Source organism: Scomber japonicus, chromosome 10 (assembly GCF_027409825.1).
Source record: "Scomber japonicus isolate fScoJap1 chromosome 10, fScoJap1.pri, whole genome shotgun sequence".
Taxonomy (NCBI): domain Eukaryota; kingdom Metazoa; phylum Chordata; class Actinopteri; order Scombriformes; family Scombridae; genus Scomber; species Scomber japonicus.
The window spans coordinates 7,879,875-7,897,279 of NC_070587.1; the positions used below are offsets into that span (position 1 = coordinate 7,879,875).

General features: G+C 41.7%; 1 protein-coding gene across 1 annotated transcript in view; it reads right to left on the bottom strand.

Moving 5' to 3' along the window:
• Positions 1 to 2,061: 2,061 nt before the first annotated feature.
• pou2f2a (POU class 2 homeobox 2a) overlaps positions 2,062 to 17,405 on the bottom strand; it is a 37,299-nt gene continuing 21,955 nt past the window's right edge. The window contains exons 2-16 of the mRNA XM_053326427.1: positions 10,054 to 10,119; positions 9,861 to 9,895; positions 9,109 to 9,159; positions 8,275 to 8,394; positions 7,910 to 8,056; positions 7,703 to 7,792; positions 7,205 to 7,334; positions 7,025 to 7,118; positions 6,731 to 6,911; positions 6,501 to 6,642; positions 6,227 to 6,375; positions 5,877 to 6,074; positions 5,539 to 5,735; positions 4,201 to 4,274; positions 2,062 to 2,535 (exon numbers count right to left, since the gene is read on the bottom strand). Coding sequence (XP_053182402.1) covers positions 2,210 to 2,535; positions 4,201 to 4,274; positions 5,539 to 5,735; positions 5,877 to 6,074; positions 6,227 to 6,375; positions 6,501 to 6,642; positions 6,731 to 6,911; positions 7,025 to 7,118; positions 7,205 to 7,334; positions 7,703 to 7,792; positions 7,910 to 8,056; positions 8,275 to 8,394; positions 9,109 to 9,159; positions 9,861 to 9,895; positions 10,054 to 10,119 — 2,000 coding nt within the window. The 3' untranslated portion in view covers positions 2,062 to 2,209. The remainder of the gene's footprint in view (positions 2,536 to 4,200; positions 4,275 to 5,538; positions 5,736 to 5,876; positions 6,075 to 6,226; positions 6,376 to 6,500; positions 6,643 to 6,730; positions 6,912 to 7,024; positions 7,119 to 7,204; positions 7,335 to 7,702; positions 7,793 to 7,909; positions 8,057 to 8,274; positions 8,395 to 9,108; positions 9,160 to 9,860; positions 9,896 to 10,053; positions 10,120 to 17,405) is intronic.

A 17,405-nucleotide genomic window follows, 5' to 3' on the forward strand; every position in this document is an offset into this window, starting at 1 on the left:
TTTTTTCAACACCTGCACTTTGTCGTCCTCCTCCCCTCCTCTCTCCAGCCACATTTGGTTAGGGTTCTTTTTGGTTTGCTTCTGTCATTCCTTGGGTTGTTTGGTTTTTTTTTGGTTTGGGTTTATTTTTGGTATCCTCTTACAAAAAGTGTGACGCCTGCTCCCCCTCACTACAGTGTGTCCCTCCATTGCCTGTCCCAGCACACCCCTTTTTCTCTGGGGGTTCGGAGTAAGGATCAGTTCCCTAAATAAAGCTTCCCCCAAGAGTTTTTGGATGGGTCAGGTGGAGGGGATTACACCAGGGGCATCCAGTGGTAACATCGGGTCGTGTTCTCAGCACATCACCCCCAAATGCCCCCCCTTGTGTCTTTATTGTGTTCAAATGTCTTGGATGAGGCTCTTTAAGAAGAGCCCAGCCTTGAGAATGCTTTGGTTTCCATTTGAGAATTAATGGCAGTCTGAGGTGGAAAATGACAGTGAAATGTGATTGATGGAGTGATGATGAAAACAGACAAATATCAGTAAACATGTCTAGACAGACAGGTGTCGGGGTGTGTATGCTGATTGACGAGGCAGGAATGAGAGCCAGCTGTGACTAAACTTGGCTTTATTGACTTATTTAGCCTTCAGTCTCAATGATTATTACTTTAAATCTCCAATCACAGCCCTATTTCATACTTTCAAAATGGTCACCACTCTTAACAAACAGCATTTCAGTGTGTGAAGTTTCCAGGGCATGTTCATTTAGCCATGGAGTCATTGATAATAGGTTATTTTTTTTAAGAGTGAGGAAAGACCGGTGCGAGTAAGAGCACAAAATATCACATGTTTACGTCTAAATAAATTCATTCACACCTTGAAATCAACTCGCAGTGCGCCGGCTCGATTTGGGAACCGTGGCACCTTTGTTCCTGCAGAATAGTCACATTAATAAAACAAACAAACAAACAAAAACAAAAACAATGCACGCTAATCACACAAATGTGTAAGATGAAGACAATGATGATGACACTGATGATGATTCAAACCCCAAAAAAAGCTAACACTAGAAAACTGCAACAATAAATAGGAGCTGGATTGTATTATAACACTAATAAATAATAAAAACAAATCCCAACAGTTACTTTCAAAGTGTAAAAAATAGATACTGAATAAAAAACTTTTGTCAAGGAAATCTAAAATTAAAAAAAAAAAAGACAGTGGAAAGCTATTCTATGCTCTTAAAACCAGAGGTAGGTAAAGAGACTAAAATCCTATGAAGTTGTTACGATACAGTCGTTACTGGCAGGCAACAGAAACAATCTTTTACAAAATATCCTGACAGCATGAAAACCTTTGACAGACACATGAAATGATACAGACAGGATGAGTCGATGGCATGATGGATTGGCTCTTGATGTATGTGTGTGTGTATGTGTGTGTGTGTGTGTGTGTTCGTGTGTGAGTAGCAGTAGCAGTAGAGTCCTGGTCCTGGATAGCTTCAGTATTTACACGTCCTTTGAATAAAGCTTTTCTCTCCGTATTTTTGGTTTTTGGTATTTGGGATTTTGGTATGGTTATCGTTTTTTTTTTCTTTTTCTTTTTTGTCATTGTGTGTTCCTTCTCCGCCTCCTCCTCAGGTAAATTTTTGGTTTAAACTTATCCTCCCTACTCCTCTTCCTTCAGACCCGCAGCTTTTCGAAATTATAAAAGTAAAGGAAAACGTAAGCACAGTCCTCCTCTCTATTTTTTTTTTTTTTTTGTCCTTGCCGCCATTCCTTTGTCACATAGTCAAGTTATTATCGTTTGTCATTTTTGGTTTATGCACTTTGACATGCATCTCTGCCGTCTCTTCTGCCTCTTTGTTTAAGAGTCATTGGTTTGTTTTCCTTTAGAGAAAAAGAGTGGAGTGGTGCCATATCGATATCACACGTTATTGACAAAAAGGTCCCACGTTGCCTCCTCTCCATCTGTTTGAATAGATAAAGATTTTTGGTTTCAATCTTCCCCTTCCCCCCCCCTTCTCCCCTCTTTCACTTCTTTCCCTCCCTCTCTCCTCTTTCATTCTGTGTATTTTTGGCATTGAAAGACTGGGAGAGAAAGAGGGAGAGAGCCATTGCGAAAAAATAACGGAAGAAGAGCGCAAGAGAGAGAAAGAGATAGCTTTGGTGTGAAAGGCGAGGTTCTCGTTTCCTCCTTCCTCCTCCTCTCTGATTGGCCCTTGGCGCGGTCACTCGATCTTGGCCCCGCCCAGAGAGGTTGGGCTGTGTGCCATTTCGCTGGAGGAGCAGGAAGAGGCGGGGCTTGAGCAAGGGGAGGGGGTGCAGGGGGTGGGGCTGATGCTGCTGGCAGAGGGGAAGGGGGAGGCCTGGGAGGCTTTGGCTATGGCAGCGCTGACCAATCCAGCGCTGGGTTTCTGGCCCATGTGGAGGAAGGCGGGGTGGTTGAGGAAGAGGGAGGAGGCGAGCCCCCCCTGGCCTCCAGAGGCCCCCAGCATCACCTTACTGCCCCCCTCAAGACTGGAAAGAGGCAGCTGGCCACCACTGGCTGCTAGGGCTGAGGGAGAGAAGAATAGTTTAAAAGTTAAAGGAATATTTCACTAAGAGACACTTTAACAATATTTATCACAAATAAATGATATTTAGCGCTATTGAGCTATTTTGTGATGAAGTTCTCATTTAAGCTTTCGATCTACCAACTCTGCCTCAACCAACCACCTCTAAAGGTAATGATTCCCTACAGTACACAGACGAGAGTAAGTGCCTGAACTTGTTGCATTCAGCAGAAATAGGGGGAGAATAACCGTCAGTGCTTCATTAAAACGGAAAGGGAGTGGTTATGAGGAACTCAGAGGGCTGCACACCTCTTCTTTGGAAATGTTTGAGTTTCTAATCTGAAAAACATTTCACAAGCAAAACAATAAATCACATTTCAGGGATGCGTTCAAGTGAAAACGTGTCATAATAGTAACTGTATATTGTCTGATATCTGTAGCAAGCTAATCCTGTGTGATCAGACACAGCACTGCAACAGGTAAGCTGACATGAGTGGTATGTTGTTATGGGAACAAGGTGCATGATTGTCTGTTTCATGCAGCGCTTCTTTCACACATCAAATGCTACAAGTGAATGCAGCCTGATAATGATTGTGATTGCATAGCAACAGCAAAACAGATTTTTTTTTCATTTAAGAAGAAGCATCAGGCACCCCTACTGCTCAAAGTGAAAAATGTCCAGCGGGTCACTGGTTTATTGTCTGTTGAGCCTACTTTTGGTGGATCTCTGCCTCATGATCGATTTCTTGGTGTATGAGAGCTGAGCATCAAAATAGTGGCTCTGAGACTCTGATGGTCTGACAACAAAACCTGTCATTCATAGTGAACAGTTAAAAGTTTTCATGTTTTTTCTAGCTACATTTACCTACATATAAATTGAAAAACAAAAAACTGAACAATGGGTTTAGTGACATTAAAATGAGTTTTTCAAATGAGTTTTTCCTTTAATAATCCACATGTTTGACTAATGATGAAATGCAGGCATGAAAGACTAAAGATGAGTGAGTCAGCACAGATGCACACAGACACACAGCCCACACATTAATGTGATGCCACTCACACACAGACACCTGATGGGATGGACTCATGGATGTTAATGACAACATGTGAAAGATAAAGTCATTCTTGGTCCCCACACCTGTCTCTCTGCCTATTCATCCATGTCTCCACTCTGTAGTCAGCCAGTGTGATTTGATTCATCCACCATGCATCACTGTATTACTCATCATCATACTTCTCTTTTTAATACGTCTCTCTCCCCCCTTCACATCCTCACACTGCAAAGTATGATTAAAAATCAGCCCTGCTGACGGTGGTCGAGGCTGTTTGGTGATCAATTCTGCGGGACTGTACATTTTTTGAAATGCTTGTGTATTTTTATATACTGTTCTCAAGTGTTTGTGTATGTTTTAGTATTTATGTGTGTGTAGGAGACAAATGTTTGTGTAACTGTATTAGAAGAAGAAATGTACTGCCTGTGCAATTAACACTTTTTTCTGTGTTTTTATGTATTCTGTGACCCAAAGATTTCTTCTCTCAGCCTTGACCTCTAAATTATATTCTGTTGATCAGTAGTGCTGATGCTAAGCTTGATGTCTCCTTTCCCCCCCCCCTCTTCACTGGAATAAACTCATTTGCCTTTAAGCGTCTCTTTCTCTCACACACACCTTGGATAGTGGCCAGGGGATTGTTACCGAGGAGGGCTTGGTTCATCCCTGTGTTTACCCCCATCACAGTGTTCCTGTTGTGTCACGCACACACACACACACACACACACACACACACAGGTATATATACGCACACAGACAGGCAGAGGAGAAAAGGTGGGAAAGAAGCAGGTTTAGCAGCAAGGACAAGCGGAGGACAAATTCAGTCCTGTACATGTAAAGAGCAGTAAGTCACTGTACAGTTAGACTGCACAGATGTAAATAAGAGGTTAGAAATGCAGAAAGAAACAGAACATTTTAATATGTATAAATCACTAAAACGATCACTGAATATGCATTAATGATGGAAGACAGAAGTAATTCAATACACAAACAGCATTTTGCACTTTCTGCATGAGTTGTGAGTAAAACGTGACGTATAACGTGCGTCAGTCGTATTCACCTCAAGTTTGCAGCAAAATCGGTGATGTAGTTAGACACGTCACCATTCTTTTTACCCATACGCCATAAGCTGTGAACACAAAAACCACACACAAACACCGACAAAGACACACAGGGTTAGAATCACTGCTGCACAGGCAAAGCAGTGGATCCCAATGGTTTGTTGGGATATCAGTGTGTCTGATCAAACAAGCTGTGTGTGTGTGTGTGTATCAACCATTTAACTACAAACTGCAGGTGAACCGAACATGGTGCAGTGCTGTATTCATGGTTAACGTGTTTATGGAAATGTGTGGTTGTAAAAGTTTGCCTTCATTTATTCAGTTTAAACCGTGATTTATTTTTTAATATTATTCAGATTTACTTCAACAAAAGAACTAAACTCGGTCCTAATAATTAAAGGGTCAGTTCACCCAAATACATAATTTGTTCAGATTCTGAAATATCTATCTCTGATATTTCTGCTGCTAACACAATGCAACACAATACAACAGAGGTGAATATGCAATTTCTTCTGTGCTGCTCACAGTGTTGAAAAACATATTTTAGCTCGACAACATCTCTTTGCAAGACCTGAAGAGACTTTGAGGGAAAGTTGGTACAAGGAAAACATTTTTGGAGAGAGATATTGCTTTTCAATATTTTTTATGCAACTTTTCACTGTGAGCACCATGAACAAATCCTATCCTTCTCCACTGTATCGGGATGGTTTCAGAAATCTTAGAGCCAGATATCTCAAAAACTAGACCAATTTTTTAAAATTGCATGGCTATATATCACTAAAGGTACATTTTCATTTTATTTTCTGTAATTGGAGTGAAATAACCCTTTAAAACCCTAAATTCACCCCGACCATGACTGCAGTGAATCCCAGGCGGTGCGTCGTGGACGCCTTACCCTGTGTTAAGGTTGAGTGTGCTGTGGCTGGGAGTGGCTGGGCTGGCCGTGCTGCGGGGAGGAGGAGTCACTGGGGAGGGTGCAGAGCTGAGGGAAGGGTGGGTGGAGGTGAGGCTGGAGGTCAGGGGGCAGACGGGGGACATGGTGGTCACTGTTGTGCTGAGACTGGTCACGGCCTGCGACAGCTGGCTGGACATCTGTCAGAAAGAAAGAGAAAGACGCAGGTTTCTTTAACAGCTGGAGCAAAATAACTTTAGAATAAAAACAGGAGAGATTCTGTAAGAACTGTAATGTATTGAAGTCCATTATACTAACAAGTGTTGATGTTAGACACGTACCATGTGAGGACTGTAGCAGGGTGGTTTGTGCGTTGGTGGGGCAGTCTGGGGCTGGCTGGGTAGGGGAGGGGTGGCACTGGTTGGATTGATGCGTTTCTCTTTCTGCCGGCGGTTGCAGAACCAGACCCGGATCACCTCTTTCTCCATGTTGAGCTGCTCGGCGATCAGCAGGATCTCTTCTGAGGTAGGCTTCTGGTTCTGCAGGGAGGGAGAGAGGAAGTCAGTCATTCATTTTAGAGTGAATCACAATCATTCTCCTGAAAGTCTACCATTTACAATTTAATCAGCCTTTTCAGACTTCTAACTAAATCTTTTATTTTGTTTATTTACCATATTGCCAATGATCTTACCGTCAAGAAAGCGCGCTCCAGGGCCACGCGTACATTCGTCTCAATGCTGGTTCTCTTCTTTCTGCGGCGACCAGGAATCCCGTCAAAGCCCATAGAGGGAGAGGACAGCGAGCTGGGGCTGGGCAGGGTACTGTCTATAGACATGGTCTCTGAAATTCACACACACACACGCACACACACAGAGTCAGTACCAAACTGAAAACAGTTCATGACATCTATTGTTTGTGATTGTAAAACTTGTGTAGGCAAATGTAAAGATGGGATAAGAGCTCACCTGCATCATTGAGCCACTTCTCCAGCAGTGGCTTCAGCTTGCACATATTCTTAAAGCTCAGGTTAAGGGCCTCAAAGCGGGAGATGGTGGTTTGGCTGAAATCATTGCCGTACAGTTTCCCCATGGCCAAACCGACATCTCCCTGGATGGATAAAGAAAGGAAGGAACCATTATTTTAGGAAGTGGAAACACAGCAATGACTAAGACACATACTAATGTATCCTCCCTACCTGTGTGAAGCCCAGTTTGATGCGTCTCTGTTTGAAAGTGCGGGCAAACTGCTCTAGCTCTTCCAGGTCACTGGGTTCTTCAGGGTGAGAGGTCACAGACGGCACTGTAGTCACACCTCCACCCACGCTCACCTCCACACTTTTATCTCGCTGTAACAGGTACAACAGTGGAGGATTGAAAGTAAGAGAGAAAGAGAAAGAAACACAGTGAGGGACTGAAATGTCTGTTAATCACTGGTTTCTACAGAAAACAAGCTCTCCTTCTGACTAACATAAGCATGACATTTTCCTCATACCTGTGCTTGGAGCCCCATTCTAGTTGGAGCAGACAGCAGGCTCCCTTGGTTTTGCTGAGGTAGCGGAATAAGATTTGGTGTCGATAGGAGTCCTGGTAGAAAAAGAAGAAGAATATTTGTTATGATTACAAAAAAGATGAACGTATGCTAACAAACAGAAGTCAAAAACATGAAAAACTATTCCTGTAACAGGCCTGCCTACCTTGCTGGCCCTGCTGTGCCTGTGGAAGGAGGAACTGAGCAGGAGACGGGAGCGAGTGGCCGGGCACCAACACCAACTGTTGAAGCTGCAGCAGTTGCTGGATGTCCTGTTCAATCGGGAGAGAACGGAGAGATCAGAGAGAATAAAAACAGAACAAAAACCGAAACAAACTAATTTCTAAAAACACATAGAGGGCTGAGACACACACACAAACAAAATCTAAGGGTATTTTTTTTCTATCTGCACCTGAGGAGAGGAGCAGCTGTGGATGTACAAAAACACAGTAGGAGGAAAAACTTTGTTAACTCTGTTGTTGTACAATGTCAGTGAAAAAGAAAGGGAAAATGCGTGCAAGGTGGAAACTGTGAATCATGAAATATATGATAGGCATGCAAGTAGAATTGTTCCATGGCTTGACACTTGTTCCTCAATCAAGATGCTCATCAGGAAGTGGCTTTGATTGACTCTCAGTACCTGGGCGGTGAGCTGGATTGGCTGGGAGAGGGTGAGCTGGGGTGGAGGAGGTGGGATAGGGACACTTTGGGCAGTCTGTTCCTGTGTGCTCTGTCCCTGTCCCTGGGACTGCGTCTGGGCCTGTTGGCCTGTTTGTCCCGCCTGCTGCTGCTGCTGCTGTTGCTGCTGCTGCTGCTGCTGGGCTTGCTGATTTGCTGCGGCGGCAGCTGCCTGAGCTTGCTGATTGGCTTGGGCGGCTGCGTGGGCAGCGTGAGCGGCGTGGGCTGCACTGGATTGCTGCACAGCTGCAGCCAGGAGCTGTGCCTGAGCCTGCTGCAACAACAACTGCTGCTGTGCTGGCAACAGAGCGGTCAGCTGGCAACGAGAAGGAGGGACAGAGGAGAGGAAAGAAGAAGAGAGGAGAAGACAAGAGAAGAAAGGTAAGGAGAGATGAGGAAAAAATTGAGAGGGAAATTGACAGGGAGAAACAAAGAAGGAAAAAAAGTGTTCAAAAAGCAGCAACCAGAGAAGCAAGCAAGGTAAAAGCAAAGCAAAGTGTGTGTCTGTGTGTGTTTACTGTACATGTGTCTTACCCCTGCTAGTTGGGAGCCGGTCAGCATGAGCTGTGTATGTTGCAGGGCTGTCTGTGAAGGGGTCGGGCCGTGAGAGTGAGGAAGGGCCGGGGACATCTCACCACACTCCTCCATCTTAGTCTGGCAAAACACAGAGAAGAGAGGAGAAAAGATAGAAGAACATTAATAAAAAAAACATACATGTCTCCACAACTAACTTATAATATCATGTTAACAGAGAAAGAGATAAAAACAGAAATCTTAAAGCTGGTTAAAAAGGCCAATTAGAAACAACTACTATAAGCTTACCTGGTTATATGCGATCACACTATACAATGCTGATTATTCCAATTTTATGTGTAATTTCAGTCATCAGCTCATAAGAAACATGACTCTAGGTTTCTCAGGGAATGTGACCACTGGTCTCTCTTTTCTCTGCACAAAGGTTTGATACTTTCTCCCACAATCAGGCATGTTTGGACTAGCAGGAGGCTCACTGATTTGCATATCTCCACTCACATGCAAATTAGGAAGATTTCACCTTTTGGTGAGTTTGTAGCCTTATAGATTTATTTTAGTTCTAAATGCATAATGCAAAGGGCAAAGTGCCACTACACTCGCTACTCTTGGTGAATCTATTTACACTGAAAACTGGATGAAGAGTCGACACATTATGAACCTCAGCTCTGAACACAACAAAAGAGTAATTCAATGCATAGAAATGAACACAAAGCTAATACTGTCAATAAACGTATTGTGTGCCGTTAAAACACAAAAGATGCACAAACATGGGCCCAGACGTACGCACGGATATGAGCACGGACATGCACAGGCAATGATATCAATCACACTCACCTTGCTCAGGGTTGGTGAAAGGGGAAAGGGATTGACTTTCATTGACTGAGCCTTGTGGAAGAGAAACAGACAAAATTAATTTAAATAACACATTTTATTTTCTCTTATTATTGTTGATGAATCAACTAGCTGGTTGACCATTAATCTTTAAAATTGATGAATTTTTAGATTAATAAAGCAAATATGCCAAGAATTCACCAGTTCCAGCTTCTCAAATTTTAAATGTGTATATATTTATTTCAAACATGAGAATAAAAAGATAAAGAGAACAAACAAAACAAGAATATCACTGGTTGAAAAGGAGTAGGGAAAAGTATATAATTGTAAATTCCTACCCCTTTCTCGCTGCTTCTCCATTAACTCATAATAATTAATAATGAATTCAATCATAACTAACTCACAATTTATATATTATTTATTTACAACTCAAATATTCACCCAGTGACAAATGTCCAAAAAGTGAGAACACTCCTCTGTTGTGTGTAATTTGTACATTCAATATCTTAAAGTTTTGGATTATGGAATACAAAACAAACATGTAACTTTGGTAACTGGAAAATAGTTTTTTCCCTCCTTTGTGACATCTCATTGACCACAAGATTAATACAAAAAGATAGCTAATCTAATAGATAATGAAAAAGTAATGGTTGGTTGCAGCCCCTGTAAACATCTGTCAGGTTTATCTTTCTTATTGGATTATGTAGGTGAAAGAGGTGGGAAACAAACGTAATAATCACATGAGTGAGATGTACCTGGTGATTTGATTCAGGTCCATTCCGCTCTGAATCTGTGTGGGAGGGAAAGGAAAAAGTGAGAAATTGGTCATGTGATAGAGCACAAACCCACAAGCAGATGACTGCGATATGCTGTTATTATGTATGTAAAACTTTATATGTGCAGTATATGAATGTGTGTTCATTTACTGGCAGCAGAAGTGTATTTTACCTGTGCTGTCCAATGGTGAGTCAGCCCCTAATTTCTCAACCTCTACTGGCTTTGACATCCTGATATCTGTAATAGGAAGACAAACAGATTCACTGCACTGTCAGCCAGTCTCACTCTTAAATCTGTGTCACAGTAAAAAGAAAAAAAAAAAAAGCAGACTGAAGCAGAATAATTGAGATTTGCGAAGCAGATGATCAGAATCTCTATGACGAAAGGGGAAAGAGAATAGCCAGGGCGTTGATCTTAGATAGGGTAGTGTTGAGTGTTTTCAGGTCACAGAGTGAGCCTACACACTGTACACCAAACAATCATTCACAACTCAGCCCACATTCATTCATTCTTTCCAATTAGTGGTTTAACATAGAGTAGGTTGACCTAAGGTGTTTGCTTGTTCTAAATTTAACTTACAAGGTGTTTACGTGGGAGCCTGAAAATGTCTCATGTTGTGTGTCACTCATTATAAGACCACATCACTTCCTGGTTGATACTGTATTGGGACAGTCCCTATGGCAACAGCATCTAATAGAGAGGCCCAAGAAATTTAAGTCTCTCTTATTTATCAAAAAAGGAATTAGGTTTGTTGGTGTGAGAAAGTGAAGAGAAGATGTAAATGATGATTAGAGGTGAGTTATGTGTGTGGTTGTGTGCATGTTACTTTTTTTTTTGAGCGCACAAGTTTGTCTTTGTTAAACACCCAAAAGTATTATTTCACTATAAGCTTTTTTTTTTAAAACCACCAACTGTAGAACTTTTTGTTATGTCCATTTGAAACCTTTTTTTCTCTCTCTTGCTCTCTCTCTCCCTGACAGGCGCACACACACACACACACACACACACACACACACACACACACACACACACACACACACACAGAGAGAGAGAGCTACTTCCCTTTTGTGAAAAATGCAAATCTGCCCAACGACCAACTAATTATATCTGCCACCTGCATAATAAACTCTCAGTCTCCCTCCTCCTTTTTCTCTCTCCCTTTTCACCCTCTCCTCTCCCCCTTTCTGTCTCCTCTTTTCATCCTGTTGTTTCTCATGTTGCAGATGAGACAGCTCTGACAGTAAGGCGAATGGTAATTTTGTCATCAGGTTACGGCCTATGTGACATATTATTACAGAGGAAACCCTTATGTGACTGTCTTTCCACAGTTGACCAGCACTGATAAGCAAGTGGTCAAGTGTAGTTTTCACCATTGGGGGGCAGCAGTGACACATGGAGAAGATGAGAAACTTACTCCACTGACCATCACTGACTTGATGCCAGTTTTAAAAACCCAAAACCTTCAGTTCTTTGCAATCATTACGAAGACAAGAACTTAAAGATGATGAGCCACTCCCTGATCAGAGACACGTTCAAGCGGCAGAAACACATTCGTTTCAGTCAAACAGATGTGAGATCAGTGGACTTTGGCACATGCTGTATATTTAGGAGAAGGGGGAAGTGGCGATCATCTCGAAAAGATCAACTATGCTGCCACACCGGTTATAACTTAGGGTCAAGGCATGTGTACAGACACACACTGACCACAGGATTTCCCTTAAATAAACGGACTTCTGCAAAAAGCTAAATCAGTCACCCGAAAATGTGGATGCAAATCTAGTTAATCTATTCTAAGGCTCAATTTGTGGTTATTCCAAAATTATTATATAACATGAGTGCAAATGGATCCGGTAACTGCCAATGTTGCTCAATTTCTCGTGAGAAACTGCTAAATTTGCAACAAAATGTAAGGAAGTCTTCCAGTCAGGACAGCCCTCACTGATAGGTAACATACAGCAGTGTACTACAGTCATTTCTATAACACTGGACTATTTTGTGCTCAAATCATTGGTGTGTGTGCAGTGTGCAAAACTAAAGCCAAATCCATCAAATAAGAAAATTGTCCAGATCATAAAACTGCTGTAATGAAGCTCTGCCTGTATGGAGGGAGTGCTGCTTCTTGTAGTTTGCTGCACGCTCACTGGACACCTGACAAAGGTGTGTATTGATTCATAGTTGGAGATGGCCTACAGACAGTAGCATGGTGGATAATGTGGTCAGTAATACAGTGGTGGGACAGTATATCAAGATGCTGTGTCTTTCTCACTTCCCCTCCCGACTTCCCCTTGTACAGGGTTGAACGCAGAGTGCTAAACCCAACACTTACTGTCAGCGGTGCTATTAATATTAGGCTGCTCTCTCTCTCTCTCTCTCTTACTCTCTCTTTCTTTCTTACACTCTGTCTTTTAAAACCTCCCTCTCCTTCCGCACACGCAGACAGACAGCTCGCTAATTTCACTTGACTCAGAGCAGAGTAACATGTTGAAATATGTGTACAGTGTTAGTGTAGATGAGACTAAGAGGCTGCATCTCCTAATAGTGACTCTTTGCTTGTCTTTTTACATGGTTACGCCATATATATTGTATTTACAGAAGTATTAAGAAACATTCTTTTCAAGTTTAAATACTATGTCAAGTCTGTCCATCATTAAGCCATTACAGTGTATATTAATCTTAGAGCAAAGCCAGGGTTTTATCTTTTTGACCCAGTGAGACAAACATACCAGCGAGACCACACTTGGTGTATCTTAAACAGACCAAATTTTATGCTGTATAATCCTGTGTCATGAATAAATGATGCAATAGAGAGGAACAAGGAACAACAGTGTCTGTGCTCAGTCTGGACTGTTTCTGTTATTCTCCTCTGGGTATTTTGGCTGAGATGAAACTCTGCTGCAACTACCCCGAATCCCCCACCACCACCCCTCACCCCACTTCCTGATTCAGGACACAACCCCAGCACCAAGGGGGGTGTCTGGGAACTGGAGTCATCATACAAACTAACTACCGATTTTTTTTTAAAACAAGCGGCCTTGAGGGGTGTCAAATATGATGATAAACATTTCCATTGAAAATGGAGCGTCAATGGACGCACATCCGCACCAGAATGAATAACAAGTTGAAGTCTAAATTTGAGAATACATTTTAAAAAGTAAAATTAAAGTGACCAAAAATTGTTTTAGGATAAATATGCAGAATTTAAGAGTCACACACAGATTTGAAGAGGAAATTCAGTACAGTACAATACAGTAAGGAGTTGATGGAAAATTTGAGCTGTCACAGCAGCAGGTTGACCACCAAAGCAGTGACATGTCATTACAGTCCGTGTTGTTTGTCGATGTGATTTTAAAGATTTTTCTCCACTATCATTTAACAAAGAAAAAAACTAAACAATCATTCAATATGCAAGATACAGTATACGTTACTTAAAACACTCACAAGTACCACTGTTATGCTGCTTGGACATAAACAGATATTACAGTTAGTGAGTAAAGTCATTTTTTAAAAACTGTGACGATGTCAGTGAGAAACAGAGAAACAGTTCGTACAGTAACAGTCAACAGTTAGTGTGTCCAAACTTTTGACCGGTGCTGTATGTTAATTTTTCAGAGTAAAGAAACGTTTCTTTACTCATTGAATTGATGCAGATGAATAAGATGATAAATGGAAGCATGCTGAGAATATTAAGCTTTACTTGAAATCAATTTGAGGAAATACCACTGCCAAATAAAAGCTTAACAGTCACCATTCATTCTCTTTTTATTCAACTTAAATTTGCAAATCTGCTGAACTGCTCAATCAAGTTTAATATGACTCAGATAGCAACACGTGGAATTAATTGTACAAAATGTCTCCTCATTTTTAACTTAGAAAAATTAATTATTCAAATTTTTCTCAGAACTTCTCTGCATTAAAGGTCTGAACTATCACACGTACAGTCATAAGTGTCAGTGTTTACATTTCTCTTATTTTTTATATGCTGCCAAACCAACTTTTGTTGTGTTTAACATGCAATGATAATAAAATATTCATCTCAATTTTTTATGCACACACATCTAAAAGAGCGTATTGTTATTTTTTGATTTTCAGGATGCGTGTTAGGTTCAAAGTTTCACAGCAGTGACCACGTCAGCTTAAGAAACTCCTGTGATTTTTAACCCATGAATAACTTTTATATTCTCTGAGACTCCTTATCGGTCAACTGAGACTGTGTCTGCTACACTTCTCACTGCCAGAACCTGACTACCAAAACAAGGCCTGGTGAAAGTGTCAAATTTTGTTCTGCTTTATTTTAATGTCTTATTTTTTTTAAACACTCAGAACTACTCAGAATTATTTTAAGCATTTCCTTTTTTTTATTTTCTGTCTTTAACATGTATCTTACAAGTGTTTTAAAAGTGTCTTTTAATTAATTGACAGAAACTTCAAATTAAAAAGAAATAATCAGCGAGAACTCCCCCCACCCCCCCCAACAGACACAGACACACATCTCCAACATGCACCAGTGCACACACACACACACTCGCAAACAGAAAGTTTGAAACACCGGTTTCAAAGCTGAATGGAAAAAGAACACCCCATAAGATAAAAGCATTTATGACACAAATGTAACAGTGCCACAGCGCTTGGCCGTGAGAAGAAAAAAGCATTTGTGATGACAGATGTAAAATAATCACAATATAGAAAAATAGTAGTGAGCTGCAACCAATGATTCAAAAGACATTTAAAAAAGATACTTTACTGTTTCTTCCTTAAGCTTTTCTCAGATTCAATACTCAGCATAAACACACACACACACACACACACACACACACACACACACACACACACACACACACAGAGGCATGCTATGGGCTAGCGAGGTGTCTGACCTTTCCCTCTGCCTGGCGTCCATCCATCCATCCATCCATCCCTCCAGCCCTTCATCCATCCATCCATCCATATCTTTCTCTTCGTACCACCTCTCGCTCTTTGATGTTCTCTAATTAGCTGAACTTGTTAGACCCAGTGGCATTAATCAACAGTGTAGCTCAGTACTTTCTCACACACACGCATACAGACACACACACACACACACACACACACACACACACACACACAAACAGTGCCCTCTCTCCCTCACGCAAAGCTTAATTGGTGTTGGTAAATGAAGGCCAGAAGAAAGAAGGCTGCACAGACAGTCACTCACCTGGCAACCACATACTGGAGAAGTCCTTTGCTGCAAATGCTGCTGTCTTGGTCATATCTGTGTCTGGGTGAGAGTATGTGTGCGCGCTACGTAAAGAAAAACGCTCACTCTCCCTCTCTCTGTTTCTCTCTAACCAAAAAGGAGGAGTGTATTAAATCATATGGTTGAGAGGATCACTCTCTCTCTGTCTCTCTCTCTCTCTCTCTCTCTCACACACACGCACATGACAGTCCACACCCCTAAGCCCCACCTCCTCCCCACATCCTGCATCACAACAGGAAGTAAGCCTCAAAAGCTCAAAAGAGTAGGAACCCTGCACCGAGGAGAGAAAAATACAAGACAAAAAAAAAGAGAAAGAAAGGGGGACACGCAAGAGGTTAGAGAGTGGGAGAGAGTGAGTGAGCGAGGAGATCGAAGAGATACACAAGGTGAAAAAGAGGGGGATGACGGGTGCCGTCGGAAAGTGATGGCGCGGCTGGAAAGAGCCACTCACACACACGCTCACTCACACACGCAACTGAAAAACAGCAATGATACATTGGTATGGCATATGACCCAGTGTGCCTTCAAAACCTCTTTAAAACTCAGCTGCTTGGACTTTTTCCTCAACTCTCAGCTATTTTAAAGCTGACTTGTTTGACTATTTTGTCAACCATGAGTCACAAACCTATCTCCTAGGTCATATCTGTGTTGATGTTTTAGGACGGGGTTGCTACTATAGCAAGTGTATCTGTGGGTGTGAGGTGGTCTGTCAAGGGAGGTCGACATGAACAAAAGAAGATGTGAGACATCCTCAGCCACAGCTCCACTCTAACCCGCGCGGAAGGAAAAAGTTAGTTAGTACGTACTGTACCACTGACCACCCCACACTGAGGGCTGCATATAGTGACACACCACAGAAACCCACACCATGAATCTTAACATGTGACGGGTAGATGTGGCATGAAAGTGGAACATTGCAGATATGAGCCATTATCAGTGCCGCCCACATGGATTAACAGACTAAAAACCTACTGAAAAAGTGAACATATCAAGTGGGAAATGTTCTCAAGGAGGAGGAAAAGCATGTTTCAGCAAAAATACTGCCTAGATTTTTTAAACAGTGAAAGTGTGGACAGTGTGTGGCTGCTCCGACAGTAGGCTGAGGTAACCACAAGGTGGCACTCTTGATTCTCTAATCATGGTGAAAAAACAGCGGCCTGCTTCCAAGAGGCGAGGAGGCAGGCCGCTGATCACCCCCCTCTCCCTCCTCTTCCTTCTCCCGTGGTCCGAGTTCACTAATTCAAAAGCTAACAGCAGCAGAGTCCCCAAGTTTAACCTTATAAATACTTTATGTGGTGATTTACTGCAGCCCAATGTACTGCTGGATAGACGCTCACTAAGAAGTGCATATGGTACTTCAGCTGAAGGGCCTCTTTTTAACATCTGCCCTACATGTAAGACATCAAATACATACAGAGGCTGTTGTTCTAATATATATATAACATGTAAATATATACTATGAGGTTCAGATCTGCATTGAAACTTTGGTGAGATGAGTGCAGAGTTTGCTCAAAGCTCAAAATTGGAGGATTTTTTGGTAAAGGCTGGATTTTGAATTGAATGTATTACTAGATTATTCAACAGCAGATGTGTAGAAAATTAATCAGCAACTATTTTGATAATTGATAATTATTTCAGTAATTTTTCTAGCAAAAATGCCACACACTCTCTGATTTGTGAGGATTTGCTGCTTTTATTTGTCACATAAACTAAAAGTGTTTGGCCTGATGATTGGATAAAACAAAGAATTTGAGGATACCACTGTGCATTTTTCACAACTGACAATTCAAAAAAGTCATTGATTGATTTTTTCATTTTATTGAGACATAATGGGCAGATTATTCAACAATGGAAATAATCATTACAGCCGTAGCTTAATTTATTTCCTCAGTTTCTTCGTTGCCGTGGTGTTAATCAAACAATCAATTAATATCCCGGTTCAACACTTGAAAGTGAAGGCTGCAGACCAAACGCATTTTAGACCTGAGACGAATCTTCCAATTTCATTCCAATTATTTGGACAAATTATTTACATTATAATGTCTGAGCCTTTTGGCCTTCATCAAAGCATGAAGAGCAGATTTGCAGTTTGTCTACCTGCATGTAATCAGCAGAGAGCAAAAAAGTGTTTGTTGGTGTGTGTATTTGTAAACCGATTGGCCGGACCTGTCTAAGGACAGTGACAGACTGTGGGTGGAGAGGAGGCGTTACTCCAGGTCAGAGGTCGTCTGGGCAGCCTGGCTTTGGCCGTGACCTTTGTTCAAACCCCAATCTACCCTCATAACTATCAAAG